A 12,284-nucleotide genomic window follows, 5' to 3' on the forward strand; every position below is an offset into this window, starting at 1 on the left:
CCTTTTTCTTTTTTTTTATCAAGATTCCTCCCCATGGGTTTCACAATTTCAATGCGGGGCCAACCCATGCCCTCTACAGCTAATGATTTGGAATCATTCTGTTTACTTTCCATTTAAATTTTCTGGAAAACAAAAATCTCCATGACGGATTTTCTGCTAATTTCCTATTTTAATAACCAAATTGTTCCCAATTGATCATCTGTCATTTAGAAATTTAATTTGGGGTTATTTTTTTGTCGTGATTGGTAGAGAAAAGACAGAAAAAAAATACAAACAGCAAGGATTAGGGATTTTAAATCTGAATTAATTAATCAAATTTTAGTGAAGGTGGTCCAGAGGAAACACATAAGAAGTTGGTTCTGTTTCGATATATAATGTTCATAGTTTACTCTTATTCATGAATTGAATATTTAATTTCATAGAATTATTTGCTCCATCATGCAGTCCTTTTATAATCTTCTAATCATCATTTTGATGAATATAATAAAATTAATCCTTCTCAAGTTTTGAGATTCTTTCATCAAGTCTTGTCTTATCTATGAAGGACGGCCACAGTAAAGTTATGACACAGTTGAGGGTTTTTACCGAAATTAATAATTTTTTTTTGTTGATGGTTAATGATTTTTCTGGCATGAAATGAAATTGTCTGTATAATGTTTTGAATGATATTGAGAGTTGAAAAAGTCCAATCTTACTGCTGGATTTTAGATTCATGAGGAATTTGATACCGATGGTTTCTGTATTTGGTCCCCAAAAGCTATTTGTAAATTTGTGTACCTTCTGCTTTGCAGCCCAAGTATTAGAGCATGGGGAAGCTGCATTCATGATCAGTCCAAGTAAGGATCATTTTAATGAGCTGAGGAACTGCAATCTTGGAAATTTTTTCATGTGAAAAGGTCTGATAGTTATACAATATGGTGGGGATGGATGAAATGGAATCTGTGATGAAATCCGTTGCAGTTTTGGTGGAATATTAGCTGATTTGATGAAAAGAAAGATACAAGTTAGCAGTCAGCTTCAAGGGAGTAAATATATGCAGACAACAGTTATGATCTGTTTCTCAAAATTGGTGATTTTCGTGTGAAGGAAGAGTTGTAAAATTGAATGGATGAGAAAAGAAATGGGGGAAAATTGTGGAATTAGTATAAAATCTCCAAGTGGAAATTATTTGTGGAGTAGGGTAAGTTATGTCACTGAATGGAATTCATCGGAAACAGGAAACACATTCTTAATTGTGAAACAAGGCCAAATATATAATTTTGTTCTTTCCCATGTAATGATGAAATTATTCAAGCTGCTCTTCAATTTGGAAGATTTGCCTAAAACAGCTGATAGAGTAAACAACTTGTGTTTGCCACATAAGCAAAGGGGTATTCATATCGTATTATATTACTTTCTTGCATTACGGGAGAATTAATTTGGCTTATTTGGCCTAGTTTGGAAAATGGGTTTGAAGTTTCCTGGAAAGGTAATTCAGTGACTCGAGTTAAAAGCATGGGGTTATTGTCAAACTTCTGTTTTTCATCTTCCTTACAGTAAAATATATCAGACAAAAATGTCCCACCATCCCTGCACACAACATTAATTCTCAGACCATTGATGAGACACATGCAACTGAGACTATTCACTTCTATCTCCACCCCTACGGAGAAGAAATGATAAGGTGAAAATAAATAAATGGAAGAACAGGGAGTATTTATTATTATTAGAATGTAATTACAAACATTACCATCCTTTTCTCTATATTCAGACAGCCGTAGCTTTTGTAATAAAATAAAATAATGGGGGGAGGGGTCGAGAGAGAAACTATAACACTTAATGAATGCGACTTTTCTGCTTGGAGAGTCTCCTCTTATATTAATTCAACTCCTTTTCTCACTGGCTACTTCATTTTCTAGCCTCCACCTCGCTCCCTCTCTCTCTCTCTCTCTCTCTCTCTCTCTCTCTCTCTCTCTTGCATTTTTATTTTCTTACCAAAGCATTCAAAGATACTGTAGAGAAGCAGCCTTGGTCATTGCTGACAATCTCGCCTAGGATTCAGTAAAGCTGCTGTTTTAAGAAAGGTCTCTTCCTCCTTGTAATCTGGTCTGGTCTGAAAATGGGGAGGCACTCTTGCTGTTACAAGCAGAAGCTAAGGAAAGGTCTTTGGTCTCCCGAAGAAGATGAGAAGCTCTTGAGGCATATTACCAAGTACGGCCATGGTTGCTGGAGCTCTGTCCCTAAACAAGCTGGTAACTTTTCAACCATCCTTAGCTTCCTTTTTCCATGTTAGGCAGAAGCAGAGTGTTGATGAATTTGTTCCGAATTTATGACAAATTTGGCAGGTCTGCAGAGGTGTGGAAAAAGCTGCAGGTTAAGGTGGATTAATTATTTAAGGCCTGATTTAAAGAGAGGTACATTCTCTCAAGAAGAAGAAAACCTCATAATTGAACTTCATGCAGTTTTGGGGAATAGGTATCCTTTCTTTCTCATCCTTTCTTTTCTTGGATTTTATACACTTTTTCTATTAACATTCTTTGCGTTGTATTGATTCCTCCTCAGGTGGTCCCAAATTGCGGCACAATTGCCAGGAAGAACCGACAATGAAATTAAAAACCTATGGAACTCTTGCTTAAAGAAGAAGCTTAGGCAGCGAGGCATTGACCCTGTCACTCACAAACCCCTCTCAGAGGTTGAACATGGTGAAGACAAGAGTCAACCACGCACCAACAGCAAGGATATGGCTTCAAGTGAATTGAACATCAACACCAACAATCCTAAACCTGGAACATCACCAGTTACTCCACGAGGTTACCAACTGGAAATGGAAGGTTCTCCCACCAAGACAGTGAACAGCAGCGATAACAATGGCAACACCACCACCAATTTGATGGCATCTACTACTACAGCCAGCAAAGGCTTCTTTCTGGATAAATTCTCGACCAACAGCCAGCCTTCTGATTTGGTGGGGCATCTTCCAGTTCACCAATTGAACTATGCGTCCAATGCCAGGCTCTCATCTACCTCCAACCCTACTCCCTGGTTCACCCAAACTACCCAAGCTTTCGATATCAATTCCGAATTTTCTTCAGCAGCGATGTCCAGTTTTCTCCCACCATTAACGGCTTCGTTTCTGTCTGCTTCTATGGGGTACAAGCCTTCCGTCGCTGATAGTCCTTCAATGGCCTCGTTCACCGTGAATGGTTCCCGCTATTGGGAAACGGGTGCCTCCGCTAACAACAACAGTAACAGCAGCAGCAACAGCACTGAGCTGCAAAGCAATAGTTCCTTCTACGACAATAATAGCTCCTCTTGGGGATTACCAGATTGTAGCACACCAGAGAAAGAGGCTCCACTCCATCTAATGGAAAGTCAAGCAGAAGATATAAAATGGAGCGAATATCTGAATAACCCATTGCTAATGGCCGCTGCTTTGCAAAATCAAACTCCACAGTCCTTGTACAACATGGACATCAAATCAGAAACACATTTCCTCACTAATAATTCATCAAACAGTATGTGGACTCATAATCAACAGCAACAGCAGCAAGAACCTTTACAAAATCCCAATATGTGTGCTGCTAAGGACATCCACAGACTTACAGCAGCTTATGGACATGTTTAGGAAGCATCAAACTTGAACTAATGGCATGCTCATGTATAAGGTGTGTACCACAGATTTTTCATTTTCATTTTCTTTTTAATTCTGGTGTATATAGGTCTGATACAAAAATTAATTATCACCTCTGCTTTTGGACTACCTGTGAGCAAATCAATCTTGTTATTAGCTTCTGTTCTTTCTCTTTTTTTTTTTGCTTTGTGGGGTAGAACTGCAGAATAAGGCTTTGTTGCAGTGTCTTTTAGTCGTCTTTGCCACTTTGCAAATGGCCTATTTGAGAATTGGAATGTTGCAATTCTACATGTAAACAACTGTTGATAAAAATATATAGTATATATTTATGGGGTTTTCTTTTTTGGTCAGAGTATGAGTATAGATTTCAAGTTCATCCATGGGGGGTTTTAGCATTCCTTTCTTAATATTTTGAACTTTTTGGGGGTGGGGGATTACATTTGCTTTTTCAATTGAAAAACAGATATTAATTGAAGAACACGTGAAGCTTCTTTTGTCAGCACACTCTTTTTCCAGTTCCAACACTCAAAAGTGGTTGTCTATCATTGTTTTAGACGAAACAAAGAAATCGTAATCGCTTTTATAACAGCTTTATCACTTTGTTCCCCTTTTTTTTTTTTTCCTTTTTTTTCTAGGACTTGATGTTATAATATACAAATTTGTTCATGAGTTGCAAGAAGATTCGGCCCGACATGACGGATTGGGCTTCAAATATCCTACTATGTTTTAAAAATGAATTTTGTAACTTAATTCTAAATTATTATTTATATTTTTTTAATAATTATAGGTTAAAATATGTCATAGCTCTTTGTACTCTTCACAAATTCGAAATTTAGTACCTCTATTTTTTTAGATTTTAAAATTCAGATTCAATTGTTAACACTAATTTTTTATTAAATTTATTCGTGTAACATTTTGAAATAAAAGAAAAATACTTCTTTTAGCAATGTAATTATAAAAAATAGCATTGTAATAAATCTGAATTGAATAAAATAATTTTAATAATATTAACAATTGGGGTTGAAATTTGATATCTAAAAAATAAAAGGACTAAAATTTAAATTTATAGAAAGTATGTAATATTTTAACCATTATTATAATAGGGTTAAGTTGGAATTTGAAATAACTCATTCCCAACCGAACAAGTAATCGATACTAGAATAGATGTAATAATCATAATAAAATATTGTTTTTTTAATAAAAAGATTTACATTAATTATTCAATTAGTAATTCTTTTTCTCAATCAAAAGATGTTGTCAACTTCAATACAAACGTTAAGAAAACTCAATCACCGTAAGGGAAGGCAACCATAATGTATGTATGTATGTATGTATGTCCATAGAAACCACATTTTCAAGACTCAATGAAGGTATTAAACCCCACCACTGGCCCCCTCAAGACTATAAGAGCATGGCCTTTTCTTTTCTTTTCTTTTTTTTGAAATAAGAAGAAGAAGAAGAAGAAGAAGAAGAAGAAGAAGAAGAAGAAGAAGTTGACGATCAGATAAGGAAAAGGAGAAATGAATTTAATTAGTTAGCAAGGGAGAGCGTGCATGGGAAAGTGACGTGCGATGGAATAAGGGCCATGTAAGTAGTGCTGTGTCTTGTAGCTTCTTTTAAGACACTAACATCAACACAAGAAACACTTCGTTCAGCAAACCAACATACTTCAAATTCAAACCCTAGACACTCACATTGGTAATTGACGGGCCGAACCGAAACAATCAAACTAGAGAGAAACCAAAAAGGGTTTGTTTTTGTTATTTACATTTATAGCAGGAACATATTGATAATAAAGTTTAGCAACTTATTTGAGTATGATGAAACTGCAACAGGTTGGGGTAATGAGAATAGGGTTAACAAAGCAAAGAAAAAGATGAGATCAGAGATGAAATTATGAGCAAAAAAGGGGAAGCCAACTGGAGTTTAAAACACTACTGATAAAGTAAGAGAGAGGTGAATAGAAGATAGGATCAATTAAAGAGAAAAACTTATAAGCAACGTTTCAGCAATGTCGGTTGTTTTGAAAATGATGAAATAGTATTGAGAAGCTAGACTCTTGCAATGGCATTATATATCCTGCTTTAAAAAGGAGAAAATTTGTTGACCCAGTGAAGCTTTATTTTCATAATTGACAAAATCTAGATTTCTGAATAAAAAGGCTTACTGTGCTTGCGGGTTTTTCATTTGCTTCCCCTATCGCAGGTATTGATTTCACTGTCTGTTCCACAAGGCAAGGCTTGGATATATATCATTTGTGGGTAATAAAATAAGCATTAATCCCCTCATTCTCAAACACAGGAAAGTGACAGCCTTCTCATATATATTATTGGATAATGCCTAGCACTACTCATAGGAGAATAATGTACTTCAGTACATTAAAATTCACTTTCTCTTACATTAATAACAATATTTATGCCAATCAAGTTATAACTCAATCGACAAAAATGAATCATAATTTAAGCTCATATAATTCCTTTCTTATTCTTTTTCTTTTTTCAAGTTAAGGCATCGCACTGTTTTTATAGGGAAATCAATTATTCTTTGGCTATATTGATTATCCAGAAAAAAAAACGAAAATATTAATTATTTGTAATCAAATTGTACAGACACAATAGAAAATGAAAAACCTTTATTAATATTCATTCAGCATAAATAAATTAAGGTTAATGTGCAAATTAAAATAACCTGAGACAAGATTTAATACAAATTATTTTTATATTTTATTTTATTTTAATAGTTAAAAATAATAAATTAATTGGTGTAATATTTAAAATTAATAAAAAAAGGTTTTAATGAAAAGTAAACTTATTTTTTCTTTATATATTTTTAAATTTTCAGGTCTTCCTTCACTGGATAAAAATTAAGATAATTTATTAATATTTGATAAATTAACTTATAGTTGACCATTAAAATAAAATATTTGAAATTTGAAAGAACATTTTTCTTGTAAATTTTTTTTTTGAAACCATCAGAATTAATATTAGACAGTAAAATTTAATTTAAAAAATAAAAATTTGATGAAAATTTAATAAAATTCAAAGTTTAATTACAACATTCAATCACATAAAAATTTGAGTATCAAGTTTATTTAAATTTCAGTATTAAGATAGTAAATTTGTTATATAACCCATAAATTAGTAATGGAGGTTATTGAATAAATCAACAAAATATGAATGGAAAATTGGAAGCATGTAGTTGATTAAAGTATTGGAGTGGCTGCCTCAAATTGGCCCAAAACTCAACTCACACCTCACCCTCTAATTTGTCTCAATAGCTGCTTCAATTACGGCTGAAAGTTTAGGTATTTATGTATTGGGTTGGTTCCATTTTTTTATAGTAAAAAATTAAATAAATTAAACCGATTTAGCAAGTAAAATTAAATAAACCCAATACAACTTTTCAGTTCGATTTTTAATTTTTTTAGTTGGAAAAAGATTTCTATTTGAAGTATTTATAATTTTATTTCTTTCAATCTTTTCACACAATTGCCATCTTTCTTTAATTTAATATGCTATACTTCTTTTAATTTTATTTTTATTTCAAATTCATTATAAAAATATTTTAAAAAATAAATCAAAAAATTCTAATAAACTCAAAAATTATTTATTTTCTTACACGGCCAACATACAATTTGCATGTATTCTACTGTTTTTAATAAATATATATCCATTTGAGTTTTTTTTATATTTTAAATAATAAAAATTAAAATGAATATCATACAAAAATTGAATTATCAATTTGGGTTTTAAATATTAATGGTTATTGAGTTTTAAAATTTAATGGGTTTAGGCTGTTAAGAATGTTGAGTTTTAATAGGTATTTGAATTTAAGGTTTAAATTTAAATTTAGATATGTAAATGAGTTTTGAGCTTTTGGCCTCATGGGTTATGACTTATTCCGTTTATAATGTCAAAGCCGAAAAAATTCTCAATTTAATTTACTTCAATTTTTTTCGATTTTAAATATTTTTTGCACACCCCTACCAACCACCACCATCCAACTCAATAGAAACATAACCATTACTATTTTACAATTTAAAAAATTTAAGATATATAATATGGATAATTATTTGGCACAATTTTTTTAAAAATCGCAAGTTTAAAAATTATCATTATCTTTAATTTATATTTAAAATATTAAAAATTAAATAAATAAAACACATTATTATTAACTCTATTTATGAAGTTAGAAAATTTAATAATAAATATATCAAATACTAATTCAATAATATAATATAAACATGCATATATTTTACGGGTTGATGAGATATAAAAAATCCGATATCACTACCATGCATATATAGAAAAGAGATACAATAATAAGCTAAACTTATTCATGAGATATGATGTGTTAATTGTTCACTTCATCCCTTAATCGTAAGGTTGGAGGTTCGATCTCCATCTATAAAAATGGAATACATTTCATGACCAATCATTAGCTCTTGGATTTGAATTAATTTGATATTCAATTCCGGAACGAGATTAAATTAACTTATATTTAATTCAATTAAAAAGTTTTGGCAAAAAAACATTCAATTCAAAAAAAATTTATATTTTAAAAATTTATTCAAATAATGACAACATTATAATTTATTTTTAAATTATTGATAATTTAGAAAAATATATATATATATATATTCTTTTAAAAAATGGTTGAGTACCATATATTTTAATGAAATGATGAGTAATTTTATTGTAAATTTAATATAATTTGAACAAAAACTAATAATATAAGTTGGCATGAGATAAATAAGTTTGAGAATCCAGGGGCCCCATCACCACGTGACACTGTCCTTGACTTTTTCTTCAGTCAATAGTTCCCTCTTCTTTATGTTATTTATTTTTACCCTTTTTTTGGCATTTCATTTGCTTTCTCACAACCCACAAATAAGCAATCGATTTCATTGGTCAAATAATAAGCGAAGAGTGAATAATTTAGGATTTATATCAAGACTCTTGTCGCTCATCTGGAACTATACTACCCATCAAGGGGACACCCACACATCCCCACACCCATTTTCAATTACTACACAACAAAGCTGTTGTTTTCATTACTCTTTTTACTTAAAAAAACACTTTTTCCCCTTATGCTGTAAAAATCTGTTGAATGATTGAACCAACCCGGATGAGCTACATATTCCAAGTTCCAGACTCCACCCTGCACCATTTTTCTACCCCCGTTGGCCCAACCAAATTTATATATAACTCAACAATACAATAGAATATCACATGGTTTTCTTGACCAAGAAAATCTGGGCCATGTTTCCTTTTTTAATTAAATATTAATATATGTTCCTCCACGACACTCTTCCCCTAACCAAACAATGCATTGTTGGGAGGGGCTTTTGGAGCCCACTGTACATCGCTTTCTATCTCCACTGTCGGCAATCAATTGTATAATATGGTTTAGCCCAGACTTTGAGGACATTTTCTTGTATGTTGTGGAGTTTAAGTGTTGAAGTCTGATTGGAGAGCAACATTATTTTTGGGTATCAAAAGTTATGATCCTGATTCAAGCACGGATAGCGGTGAGTAGTTTATATACATGTAGAAAGGGAAAATGAAAAGGCAATCATGGAATATTTTCTTTGTTCAATCGTTGGGTGAGTCCCTGAATAGAGAAAAGTTAAGTTGAATGTTGGAGGTGGTCTGCTCCAGCAATTTTAGGAATCTTCCCACATTTATATTTGCCAAAATATCTGGGGACCTTCAAATTTGTACCAATGCCTTCCCTTCCACAAAGCTGACTTTTTATAATAAATGACAAAAAAAACAACAGTGTGCTGTATAATTCACATTCACAGTTTCCCAAACAATTTTCCCTTGTTCTTTTTTGCCCTATATTAGTCAAAATCCCATCATAATATCATATTCTTTTACTAGATTTGATTTGGAATATTAAAAACAAAAATAAAATGAAGGTTTGCATATGATTCCAGTTTTCCTGGGGTTAATTATTAATTGAGAATAATTTATATTAAGATTATCTTAAAAGTGTTAATCAAATAATGTTATATCCTCATTTTTTTTTTGCATAGAAAACTAATATTCATTTAATAGGTATTTGGCTTAAGAAAGTTTGATAAATTAACACACTATAGGCAAATGAAAAGACCTAAAATCAAAAGACCAACCATCAAAGCAAAATAAAGCACACACAAAGCGGAAAACCATTAACTCTAGAAAAACACCCCAAACCAAACACTAAAAAAACTCATCAGAGAATACCAGCCATTATCCTCATCTTCCACAACTACTACTCTCTATAGCCAAACCGGAAGAAAGATACTTCCTTGAAAACCAACCATGGAGATTTCTCTGAACCTTCTCCATCTTCAAAGCTTAACAAAGATTTCTTAGCGGTGTTGAAGCCAAGCAGTTCAGTCCTCGTCCACCACCTTTTCAACCGAATCTGGAGCCCCATCAACCCAGAAGCAAGATGTTTGGCGTCGACGTCCTTCCAGTGCTAAATTATGTACCGACCTGTTATCTTCTCTTAGAACAAAATGGTAAGTAACTTCCACAAAATGGCTTTCTAAGAGTCGAATGCTTTGAGAAATCGGTCTGAGAATGGATCTGTCCTCCCCATCTGACTTGAGTTTTTTAACAATCGACAGAGAATCCCCTTCCAGAAGTATACTCCTAAAACCCATGTCAATCGCAAACAACATAGCCCTTTCACAGGCCCTAGCTTCTGCGATAAAGGCATCTACCACTCCCTCATATGGGTAAGTACACGCTCCCATGATTTTTCCTTCGTTATTTCGAGCTAAAACTATTGCAATAGAGGTTTAGAATTACCTTGAAAAGAAGCATCAAAATTTAATTTAATAATACTAGGATTAGAGGGTAGCCACAACTCTTTCACTATAGTTCTAGACGAGGAAAAAGAGACTCGACTCAAAATTATCTCCTGTATATAACCTCAAATAAAACCTAAAAGTTCCTGCATGGATATCTTAAGACCTTCATGTGTCATTTTGTTTCTTCTATGCCACAAAGCCCAAAAGGAAATAATTAAAAGTTGTCTGGAACTTTTATTTGTTGCATTAAAAATATTTACTAACTGATCTTTGCAATTCAAGGTAATCTCTACTGGAGCAATCATGATATTTAGAGAAGCCCAAAGCTGTTGTAATACACCACAGGACCACATCAAATGGTTAGAATCCTCCGGACCCTCCTTACATTGTGGACAAGCTTCATCAACATATAGCCTTCGCTTAATGAGATTGCTAAAATAAGGCACATTACTGAATAACCTCCACATATGTATTTTCACTTTAGTTGGTAAATGCAAAGCCCAAAGTAAATTGTAAAAATCCTTGTACTTGTCTACTGTAGAAGGGTTGTAATCAGTATTCTGTAATTTTTTTGTAACTAAAACCCTATACCCACTCTTCACGGAATATTCCCCAGTGGCTTTATGTCTCCAAACCAGCATATCATGAGATCTGGAGCTAGCAAGAGGAATGTTGAAAATGCATTTCGCTTGGTCTCTGTCAATAAGTCTGTAGATCACTTCCTTATTTCAGGTATTTGACTCAACGTCAATTAACTGGTTCACAGTAATCCAATAAGGATTTATACTCTGAACTGATAATCTACTACTTCTAGGACCAGGTAGCCATGGATCATTCCAAACATTCACAATCCCAAATTAATCCTTCTGTAATCAGATCCCAAGCACTACAAATACTCCTCTAGGTAAACGAAGGGTAAGCACCAATTTTTGCTGACAAAATATCTGAGAATGGATAATAACAGGCTTTTAAAAATTTTGGTAAAAGGCAACTGGGCTGGGAAAATAAACACCAAACTTGTTTTGCTAATAGAGCTTTATTGAACAAAAAAAAGATCCTGAAATCCCAGCATACCAACAACTTTAGGTTTACACAACACATTTTAATTACTACAATGAATGCCTTTAGTTGATTTGTTATTAGACCACAAAAATGTATTCAATATACCCTCTAACTTAAGACATAAAATATTCGACAAAGCAAAACACTGCATAACATATACAGGAATTGCTTGTAAAACCGACTTAATGAATACTTCCTTACCCCCTATCGAGAGATAGTGTAAACTCCACCCATCAATTCTTTTTCTGAATCGATCAACAAAATTTACAAAAGCCCACCTCTTCTTTCTTCCAACTATCATTGGTAAACCCAAATACTTCTCGGGATTTGTAGCTACACGGACACCCAAAATGTTGGTAACTGACTCCCTTACATTAGACTCCACACTTGCACCAAAATAAATAAGCGATTTATGAAAGTTAACCTGTTGCCTCGAAACCTACTTGTACTCTAGAATAATGCTTCGAACTGTATTTGCTTCCTCACAAGAGGCATTACCAAAAAGAATACAGTCATCCGCAAAAAATAGATGATTAATCGAGAGCCTTTCCCTTCCAATTGGAGCACCCCGCATCAGATCTTTTTGTTTTGCCTCATGTAGTAGTGTAGAAAAAACCTCTGCACAGATTAAGAATAGATAAGGACTGAGTGGATCTCCTTGTCTCAACCCTCTCGAAAGTGAAAACCAATCGCTAGTATCCTCACTGATACCCATAGTATAGGAAACAGAACAGACGCACCTCCTAATGAGAACAACCCAATCAGTATGAAAACCCAACCTAAATATTATTTTAGCCAAAAATTCTC

The 12,284-nt window shown here is 33.1% G+C and overlaps 1 protein-coding gene and 1 long non-coding RNA gene across 2 annotated transcripts; both read left to right on the forward strand.

Annotated features, from left to right (window-relative positions):
* Window positions 1-1,745: 1,745 nt before the first annotated feature.
* LOC107912230 (transcription factor MYB61) lies at window positions 1,746-3,739 on the forward strand. The gene is made up of 3 exons (XM_016840314.2): window positions 1,746-2,231; window positions 2,325-2,454; window positions 2,542-3,739. The coding sequence occupies exons 1-3, from the start codon at window positions 2,099-2,101 to the stop codon at window positions 3,602-3,604; spliced, it is 1,326 nt and encodes a 441-aa protein (XP_016695803.1). The 5' UTR covers window positions 1,746-2,098; the 3' UTR covers window positions 3,605-3,739.
* A 6,008-nt stretch (window positions 3,740-9,747) lies between these two features.
* On the forward strand, window positions 9,748-11,170 carry LOC121223731 (uncharacterized). The gene is made up of 3 exons (XR_005921075.1): window positions 9,748-10,121; window positions 10,230-10,340; window positions 10,698-11,170. It is a non-coding gene; the product is annotated as an uncharacterized lncRNA (long non-coding RNA).
* The last annotated feature ends 1,114 nt before the right edge of the window (window positions 11,171-12,284 follow it).

The sequence above is a fragment of the Gossypium hirsutum genome, chromosome D11 (assembly GCF_007990345.1).
Source record: "Gossypium hirsutum isolate 1008001.06 chromosome D11, Gossypium_hirsutum_v2.1, whole genome shotgun sequence".
NCBI lineage: Eukaryota > Viridiplantae > Streptophyta > Magnoliopsida > Malvales > Malvaceae > Gossypium > Gossypium hirsutum.

What these genes read in the sequence shown, in the direction of transcription:
- LOC107912230 (XM_016840314.2), top strand. Translation starts at nt 2,099, where the DNA reads ATGGGGAGGCACTCTTGCTGTTACAAGCAGAAGCTAAGGAAAGGTCTT. An exon ending in CTCTGTCCCTAAACAAGCTG is followed by an intron (nt 2,232 to 2,324) that starts GTAACTTTTCAA and finishes CAAATTTGGCAG; the next exon opens with GTCTGCAGAGGTGTGGAAAA. An exon ending in CATGCAGTTTTGGGGAATAG is followed by an intron (nt 2,455 to 2,541) that starts GTATCCTTTCTT and finishes ATTCCTCCTCAG; the next exon opens with GTGGTCCCAAATTGCGGCAC.